Source organism: Anarhichas minor, unplaced genomic scaffold, assembly GCF_050575085.1.
Source record: "Anarhichas minor isolate MPS153535 unplaced genomic scaffold, ASM5057508v1 ptg000023l, whole genome shotgun sequence".
NCBI classification, from domain to species: domain Eukaryota; kingdom Metazoa; phylum Chordata; class Actinopteri; order Perciformes; family Anarhichadidae; genus Anarhichas; species Anarhichas minor.
In genome coordinates, this window is record NW_027466469.1 from 3,695,059 (window position 1) to 3,710,925 (window position 15,867).

The following is a 15,867-nucleotide window of genomic DNA, read 5'->3' on the forward strand; positions in this document are numbered from 1 at the left end:
TTTGCATTCACACAGCTCCCGGTAGTCTGTAGTTGTACTGATCATTGGGGTTGCACTGGTCTCAATACCACGCAGCATGACTCTGTAGACACAACACCCACCTAAAATAGATACAAGTGGGAATACCATAGAACCACTGTACTGGTAGCTGTTGACACATCTGTACACCTATTGTCAGCTCTTAATGTTAGATGGCAAATGATTGTATTTGGCAATAATTACATATAACTGAGTGTAAATGTATATGAACACAAATTAAATGCTGAATGGTAGATTTTATCTTGTTTATTTAGGTTTGTGCCTTTAGACCGTGATAAGCCTTCAGTTTGCCGTTGCCAAATTTCTACTGGTATTTATTTGTTTGTGCAGCACAGTGCCACCGAATATAGCCTGTTGTACTTAACTGTCTCCATGTTAGTATGTGTTACAGGTAATGACAATATTTCTTTGTGCTCTTTTTGTGAACAAGTGATTTACTATGCATCTCTCTGTATGGGGCATTTTCAATTGTTTGATATGCACTTTTAGAAAAACGATTGTCTTTTCTGATCATGAACTAGCATCCAAAGATGGTAACAAATCCATTTTCGCAGCGACATCAAGCTTAACTGGACTTGTCTCTGACATTTGTAAGAACTTCTAGATGACATCTTTGCAGCTATGATTTGTAAATGAAATAAAAGACTGACATGTAAGTCGCAATTGCTGTATTCTGAAGGATATCTGCACAGAGTGTCAAGTATCAGGAATGATGCCTTCAAAACGTATCACCGCTCCAATATTCAAACCAATAAACAAACTCTCGTTGAAATGCATTTATTTGAAAATTGTGAGAGAAACTATGGATCTATTTTGGTTTGTCTGACTTTGCGGAGTCAGCAATAACAGAATAAATAAAGACAATGTCATTGTTCCACAAAAATCTCTTCCACAGCACAAAAAAAAAATAAACATAGTCACAGTTTACAAAAGTTGTCCTCGTCTGCTGAGGTCGAAAATAAGGCCCACGATCAGAGGCACGTACGTTGGGAGACATCCGCTGTCTGAACACGATGTTAATACTTTCATTCAGCTACTGCAGATTACATTTGTCGTGTGAAGTACACTTTTGAAACAGCAGATGGCGAAATTAAATTAAACGGTATTTCACACTTTCAAAGGCAGTGACCGACGTCCGCTGGATCACCATTTACAGTAAAATATAATTTGCCTTCTTCCGGCAACAAGTGTCACTTCGTGATGAAATGTCCTCTCCTGTTTGTATCTTCTGCAGAAGTTTTTCAGTCTGTAAAAATCGATTTACTTTGGAGCTCTATGCAGTATACATCTTCAACAGTATCAGCAGTGTCAGTAATAAGGCCCGCACAGAGAAACAGCTTAAAAACTGTACTTTTAGAAGTCCGGGCTCCACATGTTCAAGTCCAGTCCGTGGATGAGCGATGTCCCAGCCTCATCTAAACGTGAGGTAGGCTGGTATTGAGTAGTTGAAGAGCAGGAAGTCCATGCGATAGAGGTTGTACAGCTTCTTCTGGTAGAAGGGGCTGATGTTGTGGAAGAACTGGGCCGCCATGTCTCCGGTAGTCCTGGTGCTCTTGGATGAGGCGGGGAAGCTGACCTGGTCCTCCACCCCGGCCAGCTGTAGCACGTAGCGGGAGTCCTGCTCCAGCGTCTCGTATTTACCCACCACGTCGTAGTGGATGAGGCAGGGGTGGCACAGCGAGTGCACCCGCTCCCAGTGCTCGTTGAAGGGCTCCTCGCGCTGGGTCGCCGGGTCCACGAGGTAATACACAAACTCCTCGAAGGAGACGTCGTTCCCTCTCTCCAGAGCCTCCGGCTGTGGGTCCGGCCTGTGCCGCCGCACAATCTTTGTGCCGTATCGTTTATGAAAGGCGGTATTGTAGCTCCGCGTGAATTTGTTGCGGTACGCGGATACCAGCCGCTCGAAGGGCTCGCGCACGAAGACGAACTTCAGATAGGAGCGCAGGCGCTGGTTGATCTGTGAGGTGGAGTACTCCGACAGGGTGCGCAGGTTTCCCGGGATGTGGGCCTCGTTAGCAGGGATCGCCAGTGGCTCTCGGAGGGACCCGGTGACCCCCGTCAGAACCATGAGCACCCGCTTCCAGTTGGTACAGGCCACTTTGGGGACGTAGCAGTACAGCAAGCCGTGCTGGTCGTCCACGATGACGTGCTTCAGGTCCTCGGGGATGAGGACTCTGCGTTTGCGGGTGTAGGAGCGGCAGGCTTCTTCTAACACCTCCCGTCGGCCCTGATGGATCGCCTGTACTGCTGACTCCACCTACAGGAAAAAGGAAAATCAGAATTAAACAGGAAGTAGTAATTATCAAAGAAAACCTGAATCACTAGTCTACTTTTAAAAGAAAATTCCTTAAACATGCATTCTCTCTAATGGCCAGCAGGGGGCGACTCCTCTGTTTGCAAAAATATGAGAAAATGACTCTACTTCTCTCTTGATTTATTCCCTCAGTAAACATTGTAAACATGAGTTTATGGTCTTAATCACTAGTTTCAAGTCTTCTTCAATACAGCATGATGTATTCATGGATTCATTTAGTAACTTATGGTCCATTTAGAGTCAAATAGACCATAAAGCAGGGGATGCTTTAGAGAGGGGCTACCTTGTGATTGACAGGTCGCTGCTGCTACCAGAGCCGTGTACGATTTCTCTACATCACTCCTTTGCAGTCCAAATATGATAACTTAATATGATATATGATAATAATCACTGGTTGCAACAAACCAAGATGGCGAAGGGAAAAATCAAAGACAGCGATGGCCAAAATGCCCAACTCAAGGCTTCAAAACAACAGTCCACAAACCAATGGGTGACATCACGACGACTTTGTCCACTTCTTATATAAAGACTTTGAGTGTATCTCCGGCTTGGAACACAGGGAGTTGTCGTCTGGCCTCTCTTAAAAGTGCTACACCCACTTAGCATTGCACCATTGTCTTTTTTATTCCTTATTTTATTCTTCCTGATAAAAACACGCGGCCTACATTAACCGTAATGCAACTGAACCGCTGAGAGTTCAATCGGAGATCCTGGTGTGTTGTACTGGTAGCGGCTAATGTAGCCTGGAGCCGCTAGCTTCAGAGATGAGGAGCATGCTACAGAGGTCTGGTAATCTCACGTCTTTTTAACTCCACACCCCAAAATCTTTTGTAGTCTCAAGCCCGAACCAACGCTGACATCACTTGAGGCAATTCATCCGACTTCACACAGCTCCCTATGGAGACACTAAGGGCTTTATACGACTTTTCACATATGCAGTAGTACTCCCCAAGACGTGTAAACAGACTTTGATCAAACTCTGTGGATTTTAAGCATTTGCGACAAGAGAAAAGCTCCTGTAAGTTAAGTCAGCCTTTAAAAGTTAGCCAAGTGGAGCAGACACCCTGCATATTGCCAATAACCTACTAAGTTCCCAGAGTAATTATATTGACAGATACTTCTCCACTAGGAGGTCTTAATCACAGTCCATCCCCTGACGTCCACATCCTGCCTCGATAAAATCACGGGTCAGCCGGTTCAGCTTGGCCTCCTCGTGGCACAAACGCTTTATTTACTCCTTCCATTTACTCAGCCTGGCTCACCACTGCAGCGGTTGGAGCCCTGAGTCTCTCCGTTTGACTCGGTGCCCGACACTATGTGTGGCTCTGTGTTTAGTGGCAGACATTGGATCAGCAAGGATACACCGGGACCGGGCCAAAGACTGGAGCGCCAACACTGACCCCTCTCGCAAGCAGCCGGCTGTGTACTATACGTTTACAACACTCTCGGAACTTTAATCCCTTCATGTGAGCAATAGGCAGGATTCTGTACAGTTTTTCCGAGGATATTAAAAAAGCCTCCAGGATGCACCACAAGACAAAACATGCCATTCAAAGAGAATGCCAAAGCCTTCTTGAGAATGTTGAGCACATGCACATGGGTCAAATGTAGCGAAAAGCTGCACTTGAGCCATGATTCACAGGGAAATAAAATCCATATGTCCTGTTTGCCCTGGAGTATAGTCTGTGCACGATCCTTTGAAAGCAGTGTAAAGAAAAAAAGAATCAGGTAGAATGTTTTATCCTACGATTTGAAAGATTAGATGAAAGAGCACTCGAATCATACAAGGTGTTTTGCTGCACAAAATGTGGCAGTTTTATTTGTCTGTTTTGGTTTAACGGCCCAAACTTTTCCATTTTAAATTCACTTTCATTGTTCTCATCAACATAGTTTTCAGCTGCAGTAGCTGGCAGCTGTAATAAATCCACTGTACACGACCAGCCCAGCACCAAACGGCACACAGACTAGTGAACACAGCGGAGCATTTAACAGCTGAAGAGCCAAATATGATATTCTAAGGAGAAAAAGCTAAAAGAAGAGTGGATATTGGACTTCATTTCATCAGGTGGCCAGCAACATGACTCCAAATAATGAAAGTTACTTCCTGTTGTTTTGCTGACATAACCATGAGATTATACGGTGATAACATGGTCACTTTTCTATCTACAGCGTGTTCCGCTGTCCCAAAGTAGCCAGAAATAAATAAATGCAGCTTAAACTTCAATATCAGTGAAGCAACTGAGATGCGAGATTGGAATCTACATATTGAGAGTTTTAAAAAGTATATCTTTTTTTTAAAGAAACACAATATGTTATATGTAGCTGGGGATCTTAATGCCAATCCAAAAGTTTTCATTAATTTAAGTGGACAGTAACAGAAAATACCACAAGCGATTAAAAAGTAATTGATGCCTGCTGGAGCTGGTTTGTTTGCTGGCGTGCACACCTTCCTCCTCCTCCTCCTCACAGGGAGATTTAACTGAGAGCAGCTGTGTGCTCTGCGGGTTTACAGATGGAGGGATAAAGTGACTATTTGGAGCCCCACCCAGGGGCGTTTCGTCAGGGAACATCTTTAAACCCTCTCATTTTCAAAAGTTAACAGTCATTTTGCGCAGACAAGAAAGGCGACTCAAAACATTCGTCGATGTTGAGGAGTAACAAATGTGCAATTCCATCCGTTTTCCCTTTTTCCCGTCTCTGCCAACTCGTGACAGACGTGGATGTACTGTATTAACATGATGCCGGCTGATCGGACTTCTAAAGGAGTCCAGAGGCTTGTATAAAGTCAGTGGTGGTATATAAAATCTATACGTTTCTCATAACTTTCAATCCCAGTGAAACTGTATCTTTAATGGTCACCTTGTGCTCTTTAAGAGACCTTTCAACATTCCTGCCTCTGCCTCTCCAGTCAAATCTGTTTCTCTCTCCCTCCCTGATAGCCTGACACCCCAACGTCCCATTTTATTATAAACAACCCTCTCAACTCCTTGCATATATTGGATGTACTATAGGACAGTAGAAATCAGCAAAACAAGGCTAAAGGCACCAGTATACTCTCCAGAACTGTCTGTCAGTCAGATCATCCCTCTCGTAGCCTCCACAGACTTATACTGTATGCTGTACTGTACAATACTGAGGTCACTTGGTAATCCATTCTTTATGTGCCCACAGTAGACAACTGCTCATGTCATTGTTTTTTATGAGCCTGTATGTTATCTATACATGAAAAAAATGCTTCTCTTGCTCACATCAAAGGCAGCTCTTAAATCACGCAGCTCCTAATTATCTAAAGTCAGACGGTGCCTGTTCAAACCGTTAAATCTTCCTCCATAAATGTCAGCGGTGTAATTCAACAAAGATGGCTGACCTTTTTTTTCTCTTTCTGCCAGATGAATCAGAGCAACTGTACTTGACATGGAAAATATCACAAAAATATCACAAAATGAAAAAAGTGATTCAAATTCACTTGCTAAAAACTCCACAGGAGGTCCAAATGCTCATCTGTCTTAGACGCAATGCAGGAGGAAATTAAAACCTCTTCAAACCTACTGTACTTAACATGAAACATGAAACATTTAGCCAGGCTTGCTGGTGGTTAAGGATGTCCTCCAGTTATTGTTTGGGCCTTTCCAGGCTCTGTCCTTACACAACAGGAACACACACGGAATCAGTATCTCACATTGTCCATCCTTCATTACCTTTGCTGTTGCTCGTCTGAATCAATCAGAGCTTAAATTGAGTTTCTCATTCTAAAATATATAGCACTTTTTATTTAAATGTTTTAAATATACATAGGCGAGCCATGAGAAGATGAGTAAAACTTTGGAGAAGGATTTCAGGGCTGGGCTTAGTAATGAGTTGTACTGCAGAATGTTTGTGGTTGGACAGGACTGACCTGGTCTCCATCATAAAGCGTCTGTAGAGGGCTCCTCCGAGACTTCTGCCCACTGCTTCTTTCGCCGACCGGCTCCGAGGCTGAGGAACCAGAACACATCTGTCATGAAATCGGACTGAAAGAGCTTCCAAAGCAAATTCCTGTTACCTTAAAGCAACAATCAAACCAGTCAAACTTAACATAACGTAAGGGCCCATAATAGCGCATTATGAAATGATAGCACTTACTGTTTATTCAACCACAAAGAAGAAAAACACAAGTTAAAGAATAGCAGAGAAGTTGGAAGACAAGAAAATAAATAAAAATGCAAATAGGCACAAACCATTGACTATCAGGCAAAATATTTTTTTTTGAGTTAAAAAAGAAAAGACGTGATCTTAACAAGATATATAAATGCAGGTCATGATTGGAATCCAGGTAACATGAATCCAAATTGACCACAACCTCACATCCACCTGTCAAGTCTATAGGCAACAAAGATAGATAATGCGTGGTGTACCACTTTAATACTGGAAAAGGGTTCATATTAAACAGTTTGAACATATAGAGAGCAAACTGCAGTAAAACATCTAGCATAGATTATTATTGGTTTGTTATTTCCACAGTTTTATTCTGCTACAGTGCTTTTGGGCACTTCACTACCTGAACCTATGTATGTAGCTTGAAACAAAATGGGACGTGACCTCTCCGAAAGGTCGGCGTCTACCAACCGCTTCTTAAATTGCTTTCCATGTCACGAAGGGTTGTTCTGTTTGCTGCCACACAAAGGAACAGGAAGGAGAACAACTTCCTTCTGTGTATCAATTGATATTGAAAGGAAGAATTTGGGATATGCACTTATCTGCCTCCTCACCAAGAGTTAGATGTGAAGATGGATATGACTCTTATATCTGCCCATTAAATAATTACTAAATGCCAACCAGCACCTCTAAAGCTCACTAGTTATCACTAACTAAACATTTCTTAGTTAAGCTAAAGGAAGCACAAACCAGCTAATGGCTGTACTGTTGCGTCATATATCGAGCGGTCAGACACAGGACTGGTATCAATCCTTTCATCTGGCTTGCGACAGAGAACTGAATACTCACATTTCCCAAAAATGCGGAAGTGATCTTAAGACAAAAGCCTTGTTCAAAGTGCCAGCCCCTGCCAGTGGTTTCACATCTTCATTAAAACAATACTTTCACAATGATGAAGTGATGAAACAATTATTCAGGAAATTGCCAAACATATGTCCTTCAGGTGTATTGCAGCAATTTACGAAACATTTAATATGACTCATTTTCCGATACACCCCAAGACAATATGTTGTCCATTCAAGATGACTCTTGAATGGACAACATATTTGGTTCTGGGCCTGAGGCACAATTCATAGACGGTAAACACACACAAGTTCTTGCCAATGCTTACACAATATAATTGAAGAGATATCTGCAAAACAAGGACCTGAAGCTGCAAGTTGGGAATCTGCAATGTTTCAACTGCTCAGTTCACAGATCTTTTGACGGTCATTCTGCAGTGTCATCATTCAAACTAATGTAAAAGTCCCATTAACTTCAGAATGTTTTCAATGCTTTCAAGTAGCCTCATTAAAAAATTCATATCCACGCTGCACTTTATGCAGACATTAAGTTCCAGAATTGCCAAGGCAGCAATAACATTTGTCATCTCTATGCAACTGAATTTACAAGTACATGGGACTTAATGCCAATTAGAGACATTCATTCAGGGGCCCAATAATAACAAGAGAGGGGTGTCACAATATTGAGCCTACAGGAAGACTCAGCTGAGTGACCCATGTCTGTGTCTGTGTGTGTGTGTGTGTGTGTGTGTGTGTGTGTGTGTGTGTGTGTGTGTGTGTGTGTATGTGTGTGCTTCTTTTCACACTAAGGTGGGATCGGGCCAGTCATGTGTGCCAAGCAGCTTATGAGCTGTAAACCCACTGACACACTCACGATGGAGACAGCCAATGAAACATGTACAGTATTGAATGTGCAGTTTATGACCAAATTACTGAGGAATAAATGAGTATATGAGGGAAACAAAGTAGATCTTATAAGTGAAATTTCACGCTGAGTTAGTGCCACTCAAAATTACTGCCAACTGCTTTCTATTCATCACAGTGGACAACTTAGTCTCAGTGGACACTATGTCACTATGGGGACGTAGTGTCTATAATACCAGGCGGCAACCTCCAGTTGCAAAAAGTCTGATCGTTATAGAAGTCTATGAGAAAATGACTCTACTTCTCACTTGATTTATTACCTCAGTAAACATTGTAAACATGAGTTTATGATCTTAATCTCTAGTTTCAAGTCTTCTTCAATACAGCATGATGTTCATTTAGTAACTTATGGTCCATTTAGAGTCAAATAGACCTTAAAAAGGAGTATGCTTTAGGGCGGGCTTACTGTGATTGGCAGGTCGCTGACACTATTAGAGCCGTATCTCTCTACGTCACTCCTCCACATTCCAAATATGGTAACTCTGTTCATCGGTTGCAAAAAAAAACAAGGTGACGACGGCTGCGAAATTGCCGCACTCGAGGCTTCATAACGGCAGTCCACAAACCAATGGTTGACGGCACGATGACTATGTACACTTCTTATATACAGTCTATGGTCTAAACTAACAATGTTGGTGGGTGCCGCTGTAGCTAGCAAGCTGCTAACATGCTAAATATAGCCGAGCTAATGCTAGTCATGTCAAATTTATTGTATGTGCAACATACCTTGGCAATAAATGGTTCTGATTCTGATTCTCTCTGGGCCTCTTCTTGGAAAGTTACACCATGTTATTCAATAAAAATATTTTGAAAATGGAAAATGCTGTAAAGCTCTCCAAGCTAGCAAGCTTGCTAACAGTCAGTTAGCAAACAGGTTACCTCATTATCTTAGCTCGGTCACTCACGGAACGCTTAGTTCACACGTTTATTCAGGTAGTTGGACCATCAACAGCTGTCTTATAACTGTCTGCAAAGCTGTGCTCTATTAGGGTTACGGTTGGAAATCTTTTTCTATTTGTCTATTGTTTGAGGCATTGTTGGCAACGGAAAAAAACATAGGCTCAGCCTTGGTCATGGACAAATCATCTAAAACATCCCTCACAGACAAACAGTAAGAGCTTGACGTCTGCTTGAATCCCTTTTCATTTCAGTTATATTTGCCATGTTGAGCACGCACCCCTCTTCTACAGGCTCATCAGCTGTGTTGCCCGATGCGGTTGGGGCGTTCTTGAAGCAGACGCGACTGTTGCACTGCTTCTTGGTGTGATCTGTGCCTGAGGTCATTCTCACCTCCGTGGCCAAGTAAGCATTCCAGCATAAAGTAAGGAAGGCTTTCGTCGAGTCACTGCTGACGGGCTTAACCGCCCTCAACGCCTTTAATCTGCACACACCCCCAAGAGTACCACCTCTGGATTACACCTGGCTTCAGCTGCGGCGCGGCCACCGGATCTAATCGCAGTCACTCCAGACGATGTATGTGATTCCACTAGACAGCGTGTTCCAGAAGTCAAAAATACAGGCATGCAGCGAAAGCTCGACGGTAGAGGCCAGGAACACAGCAATCCAACGTTAAAGATCAAAGTAAGCACTCTGCTACTACAACTACTACAACTACTACTGTCAGCTTCATCGACGAGTATCTTCTCAAGTAAAATGTGTAATAAAAATGATTTATTAACCGGTGGGAATATTTCCTCACCGTGGCATCCATATTGAGTAGCAGTTTATACTTTACACATATCTACATCGTTCCCACAAGAAAATCCACTAATCGCTGCGATGGCAATTTTACCATTTGAAATTCTGTTGTTCTTGATGTTCAGTGTGAATGAGGTCGCCAAACGACGCCTTAAGACCGGACTGAACAGAGTCAGAGATGCTGCTACCAAAGTGAGGGGAGCATTCTGCTACAGTACACTGCTTTATTGACCTGTTTTTCTGAAGACATTACCACTTCCTATTGGAAACTACCAGCGATTCAGGTAAACATTTCCAACAAGACCACTCCCAAAGCCATCTCTTCCGCTCCTCTCAAATGAATCGCCAGTCAGCAGAGGTAACGTCTGACATTACTTTGAAACTGACAAATACCTGGCAACAAGCCGCAACAAGCTGAGATGGCACATCGGCTGGCCTGAAAGAGTGCATTGTGTGTCGTCACTCCCCCTGCTCATGTGGCATTACTCGGCCAAGAGAGGAAATTTATAATCCCCAATTTTCTTATTGGGTATTTAACAATGAGCCAGATGGAAATACCAGGGAATTGAATGGATTCAATTGGTAAAGCTGAACAGCTGGATATCGGGCGAAGCAGAGAACGGGACAGCGCGCCGACGTTGGAGGGGAAAAAGGTAGGCCTGTATTTTTGTGAAGTGCCTCCACAAGTGAAGAAAAATGTCTTTGTAGACAACTTCTGAAGCTATGGGTTCAAATCATGAGCTATTCTGGCCAACACTGTCTCAGCTGTTAGCTCGAATTCCTCCACTGAGGAGATTCACCAATCCCACCTACGGCCTATTCAAATGAAGGAGCAGTCCTGTTGGTTTAACCCAGTCTAGACCCAAAACCCTGCAGTATTCCTCCTGGTTCGCACAGAACCGAGGCCTTCGGAAATGTAAAAGATAGAAAGGCCGATGTGTGTTCCTCCTGTCCGGGCCATAAACGGAGCTCTGTGTTTAGGTCCCACTGGGGAAAACTGACCCCTCCCACTTGGCCTCTCCTGCCAAAGAGCAGCTTTACTGAGAAACGCACTGTACAAGAGGAAAGCCTGATCCTTTTAGGCCATAAATGTGTGTGTAAAGGGTGTAAAGGCAGAGTCGTGTGGGTGGTGTAGTCTTATTGACTCTTTGATGAATGCATGCAGATGTGAGATATGAGATTTCCTCATCCTGATCAGGGACAATGGGAATGTTAGTTGGCTTGTTTTAGTATCCAGTTGCATGTTCCGGCACACCTGCAATCAAAAAGTGCCAAGAGCAAAAATATCTCTGCAAACTAACATGTTGACGATAAAAAGAAAAACTGACATATGCAGCTGTAAGATAAGCAGAAGCGGTGTCCTCTGCTCTTTCTGGATCCTTTCCAATGTTTAAATAATTAACTGGAGAGTTGATTGCATGCCAAACTCTGCTCTACTCTCTGTCAAGTGCCTAACATGTGCCATGAATACCCGTCCCACTTTAAAAGCCATCCACCTGACAAAAAAAACAGACAAACATCTGGCTTTTGTCTTCAGTGAGCAAGCTTACAACCGTCATTCATCCCCCAAGATAAATGTGCAGTAGTCACGGGTAGTGATGGAAACGTCACGCTTATTTTCGCCTCTATTCTGCTGCGATGCCATGTGACGTGCCTTGGGGATTTGGACAATTATTATGAAGTATTAACTGAAAACATACCAACTCTGGTTTGAGAGTTTGAAAGAGAGGCTGAATAAGTAACAGATATTAAAAAAAGAAGTAAACACCAGCAGCACTAATCCTGCTTCCGTTCCCGCCCCGGCCAACCGCGACGTCGACCGTGACACAACCGAAAAAAAACAAAACAGAAAGGCCTCTGAAGTGTAAAGGGAAAGGAGTCTATCTCTTCTCTTAAGTGTGTTTTACCTGTGTTTAAAAAAACGTGCATACTCGCACTCATTTTGGTGGGAAAAGGGTATAAGGGTTTAGCAGCCCTGTGAGGAAGCACTTAGGCACAGCGGTACTTTTAGCTAAATGCTAACGTCAGCGTGCTAAAATGCTTGCGACGTTGTTAACACGCTGATGTTTGTTGACCACCTCAGTTTATGTTGCATTCACACTCTGCCAACACATAATTGGAGTCAGAGTCAACGAGTTGAGAGCCATTATTACAAGAAGGTAACTCCCCCACTGCTAACCTTGTCGTCACTCCATTTAAATTGCTTCCACTCGCTTTATTTTTTTTGCGTTACGTGTTGGTAGCATCTCGTTAACAAGTGAAACCATATGAAAGAGTGTATTGCTCATTTTCAAATCTTATAATGTATTAGCACCACATTTTTCCTAATGTGGGAGATATTGGGGACTTCCAACTCTTCCGACTCGGAATTACAAAAAGGAGGATGACGTAAACTGTGGTTGTTATCGAGAAGCCATAGCTGCCTTTGTACTAAACTGTGTACACACACAAGTACAGCTGAGGCTGATGGGTATGTGTTTAGTTTTGCAGGTATTTGGTCATAAACCAAAGCATTGGACCAACTGAAATTCGAACTTGACGGTGATGTGTGCTGAATCAAGCTCATGAATATGCAGCTGGCCGGCTGGAGAACGGGTTGGAACAGCAGGGCCACCCGGACCCTTCCTAAGATAACCCCCCCGAGTCAAACCCAGACAAGGAAGGTATGAGGTGTGGGTACCTCTCCAGTACAGTAGCTCCAAGGAACAATAATAGGTTCTGCTTGTAATTATATAGCAGGAACTAGCTGCCAGATAACCATCGACTCACATCTGTATTTGTAAATGTTACTGGCAACATGTACAGCAGTGCTCCTGGGTTATATTCCCAAGGCGGCGCACAGGAGAAGATCCTGACAATGCAATAAAACGTACCACATTCCAGACTGTGTTGCCCCATGCTCCCTCCTCAGTCCTTGTGTCTGAGTAAACCTTTATAGAGGAAACACAGCTGCCCTCGTAGTTAGGACGCCCCACATTGGACGAAACGCTCATCTTGATGACGAGTCATGTCTTCTAGGACAGAAGAAGAGTCAGAAATACTTGGAATTCTCAAACAGTGACAAAAATCTCGCACTGTAAAAATCAAAGATGTGTCAAGATATAGACTCTGTATTGGAAACAAAGGTGGATCTCTGTAGCATTGTACCTAGGGGTTTAAACAATTGAGATGGGTTGCTGTAACAAAACTGTGATGTACTACCAGGACTAAGCATTGCTATGCTCATCTGCAACTAATCCTGCACTGATACAAATGCCACCCTTTTTCATTAATTGTATTTATTTAATTTTATTTCCATTTATTTAATTAATTATATTTTACTTAATTTTTATCAATCTCTCTCTCTATATATATATATATATATATATATATATATATATATATCTGTGTGTGCATGTATAGTAAAATTATCTCTGCTATTATTTTGTCATGTGCCTTATTTTTTGAGGTCGTATGTCAGGGACTGTTCTAGTTTGTTAGAAATGTAAAAAAAAAAAGACATGACAAATTGACACTGTTACTCTGACCTGACGGCGCATTCCTCTGTTATGTGGCTGCTCACTTGCAGCTTAAATATAGTCTTTGAACAAACAATACGACCTTTAGCCCAGATGGAGCGAGAGAGGGGAGGTGGAGGTGTTCTAAATGCAAATAGGACAGAGCGGCTGCATATCTGAAACTAATTTAAACTGATTTATAGCTTTAATGGCTGAAACATGAGATACATTTGAGCCGCTCGACAGTCCCAGAGGCAACCTCTTAAATGCTAAATAATCACCTTCAGATGTTTCTCTTGTTTAGCACCGATATACCTGCTTTTATTTACGCGTGAGTGCCCACGATGGCTAAGCCACGTATCCTCACAGCACAGCCCCTTGTCTTGTCGCATGCATTGGTAAAAAGAGAGTAAAACACTTGTCTTAATCAGGGCCTGAACATCCAAGAATAGAATAGAATTTAAGTTAACTTCAACATGAGAATTCGCTCCATCGACCAACTGCTGATCACCTCCACAGTGCTGACCTTTGAGCGAAGTCCAAAATGGAAGAAGCTGAAATATTAGCTGTGTCGCAACATCTTATTTTCGAATAACCTGGTCTGCTGGATTATAAACTGCTACACAAAAGATGTGCCACAGGTGCGACTAGACACCAGTGAGCCAGGGCCTGAATGCAAGGCAGCCATTGATAACGCCATCAACTACACCTGTGTTTATCCTGCTATTACATGTAAATGTCTTTAAAAAGGCCTTTTCTTATTGACTACAATGAAAGGGCAAAATAAAAACAGCTCAGATACAATAGAGTTTAAATAAAGGAATGTTAAATTGTGATCTAAAACTTTTAAATGGCTCTCTATCAGAGAGAAAGTGGTGTGTTCAAGGACCATTAAAAACAGAGGACAATAAAAGGGGGGCACATGGAACCGGCGAAGCATCAGCACACAAAAACTCCTGGAATGCATCGAGCATGGCGGACTGATGAACAGTGCACAACCATCCCGAAAATCCAAAAATGTACTTCTGTGGTTTAACAGCACATTTCAAGCGAATCCTTTTTCGCTTGAAGTATGATGGGATGGAATCTGTCTCCACATGAGGCTGGTCTTTCATAGATTCCTAATAGTCCTAAACAGTCTCACATCACACGTATATCCAGCACTGACTGATCTCTCTCTCAAAAAAAACCAAAACGCTCCACACAGTATGGGCTATATGAGCTCCTTTTTTGGCCCTTGGTATAGTCTTGGCATGTCTGAATGAGGCCATTGTATGTGGCGGAGAGAGGGGGGACCCTGGAAGAGGTTGGAAACAGATCTTGGCGAGGGCCGACCGACTCCCGCTGCCAGCCAGCTGCAACCTCTCCGAGCCTTCCTCCACGGAGCAGAGGAAACACTCCACTAATCAGTTTGGTGATGAAATTGTTCCCCACCGAGGTCTGTGGATCTCTGTAAAAATCCAGTACACCCGGGTGGGAGTGTGGAAAGGACGAACGTGATTGGAGGGGAAGGGGGGGGGACGTACTTGTACTGGGACTCAATAAAGACACACAGAGACAGGGATCCCTTGTTTATGATGTGAATTGGCTTAAAATACAGCAGTTCTTCCTCCATTCAAGCACACACAAATCTGATTATTGTACATAACATTAATAAAAACATATATACAATAACACAATGACAACTTTTTCTCATGGCCAAAGCAATGCAATTTTTAAAGACATTTGTATAAGTTTAGTTCGGCTGGGATATGTCTGGTATTCGTACATGCATGTGTTTCTACATCCTGAAATAGATCTCAGCAGTACCTCTTGCTGTATTCAGTTGTAAATAGATGGGAACACTTGGACTTTGATACTTGTTGGCAGAGGGCTGGTGATAAACTAATGGAATCAACTGTAATATTTAAACTTCTTGACTGTATTTTGGGTGGAGGTCTTTCCTTCTCTGTTGCCTACTACTGAGGCATCTGTGTTGATTTATCTCAGAAGAAGGAAATCAGATTTGTTAAACAATAGTTGTTCTCGTGAATATAGAATAAAGTGTGCTCACCCGGCTTTAGGCTGCTGTTAAAGTAGAGGAGGACCATAATGAAACACCCCAGACTCAAGGCGAAACCCACCCGGGTGACTTTGGGTTTCCTCATCCTGACTCTTGGGGGACGACCGAGGAGCCGAGCCGGATCCTGCCAGCTGGGTTCATGCGAAAAACAAGCAGGTTTTTTGGGGGGGCTTAATCACTGATAAGAGCGTCGATCCGGCTCGCTGACCATTCCCGCTCCTTATCTCGCTGTACATCCTCGGTTGTCCAGCCTGGCGGAGGGAAGAGAACACGCGAGCCTCGCTGCAGGGCTTCACCGGTCTGCCGTGTTTGTATTATGTTGTATCTTTTAGTTACTGTAACGTGACTGTGCGCCGG

At 43.0% G+C, this 15,867-nt stretch overlaps 1 protein-coding gene across 1 annotated transcript; it reads right to left on the bottom strand.

Annotated features, from left to right (window-relative positions):
• Positions 1 to 1,450: 1,450 nt before the first annotated feature.
• Positions 1,451 to 15,595, bottom strand: LOC142955521 (carbohydrate sulfotransferase 11-like). Its single transcript, XM_076097076.1, has 3 exons — positions 15,502 to 15,595; positions 6,249 to 6,328; positions 1,451 to 2,296 (listed from the first exon to the last, which is right to left on the bottom strand). Exons 1-3 carry the CDS (start codon positions 15,593 to 15,595, stop codon positions 1,451 to 1,453), a joined length of 1,020 nt encoding a protein of 339 aa, XP_075953191.1.
• Positions 15,596 to 15,867: the final 272 nt, after the last annotated feature.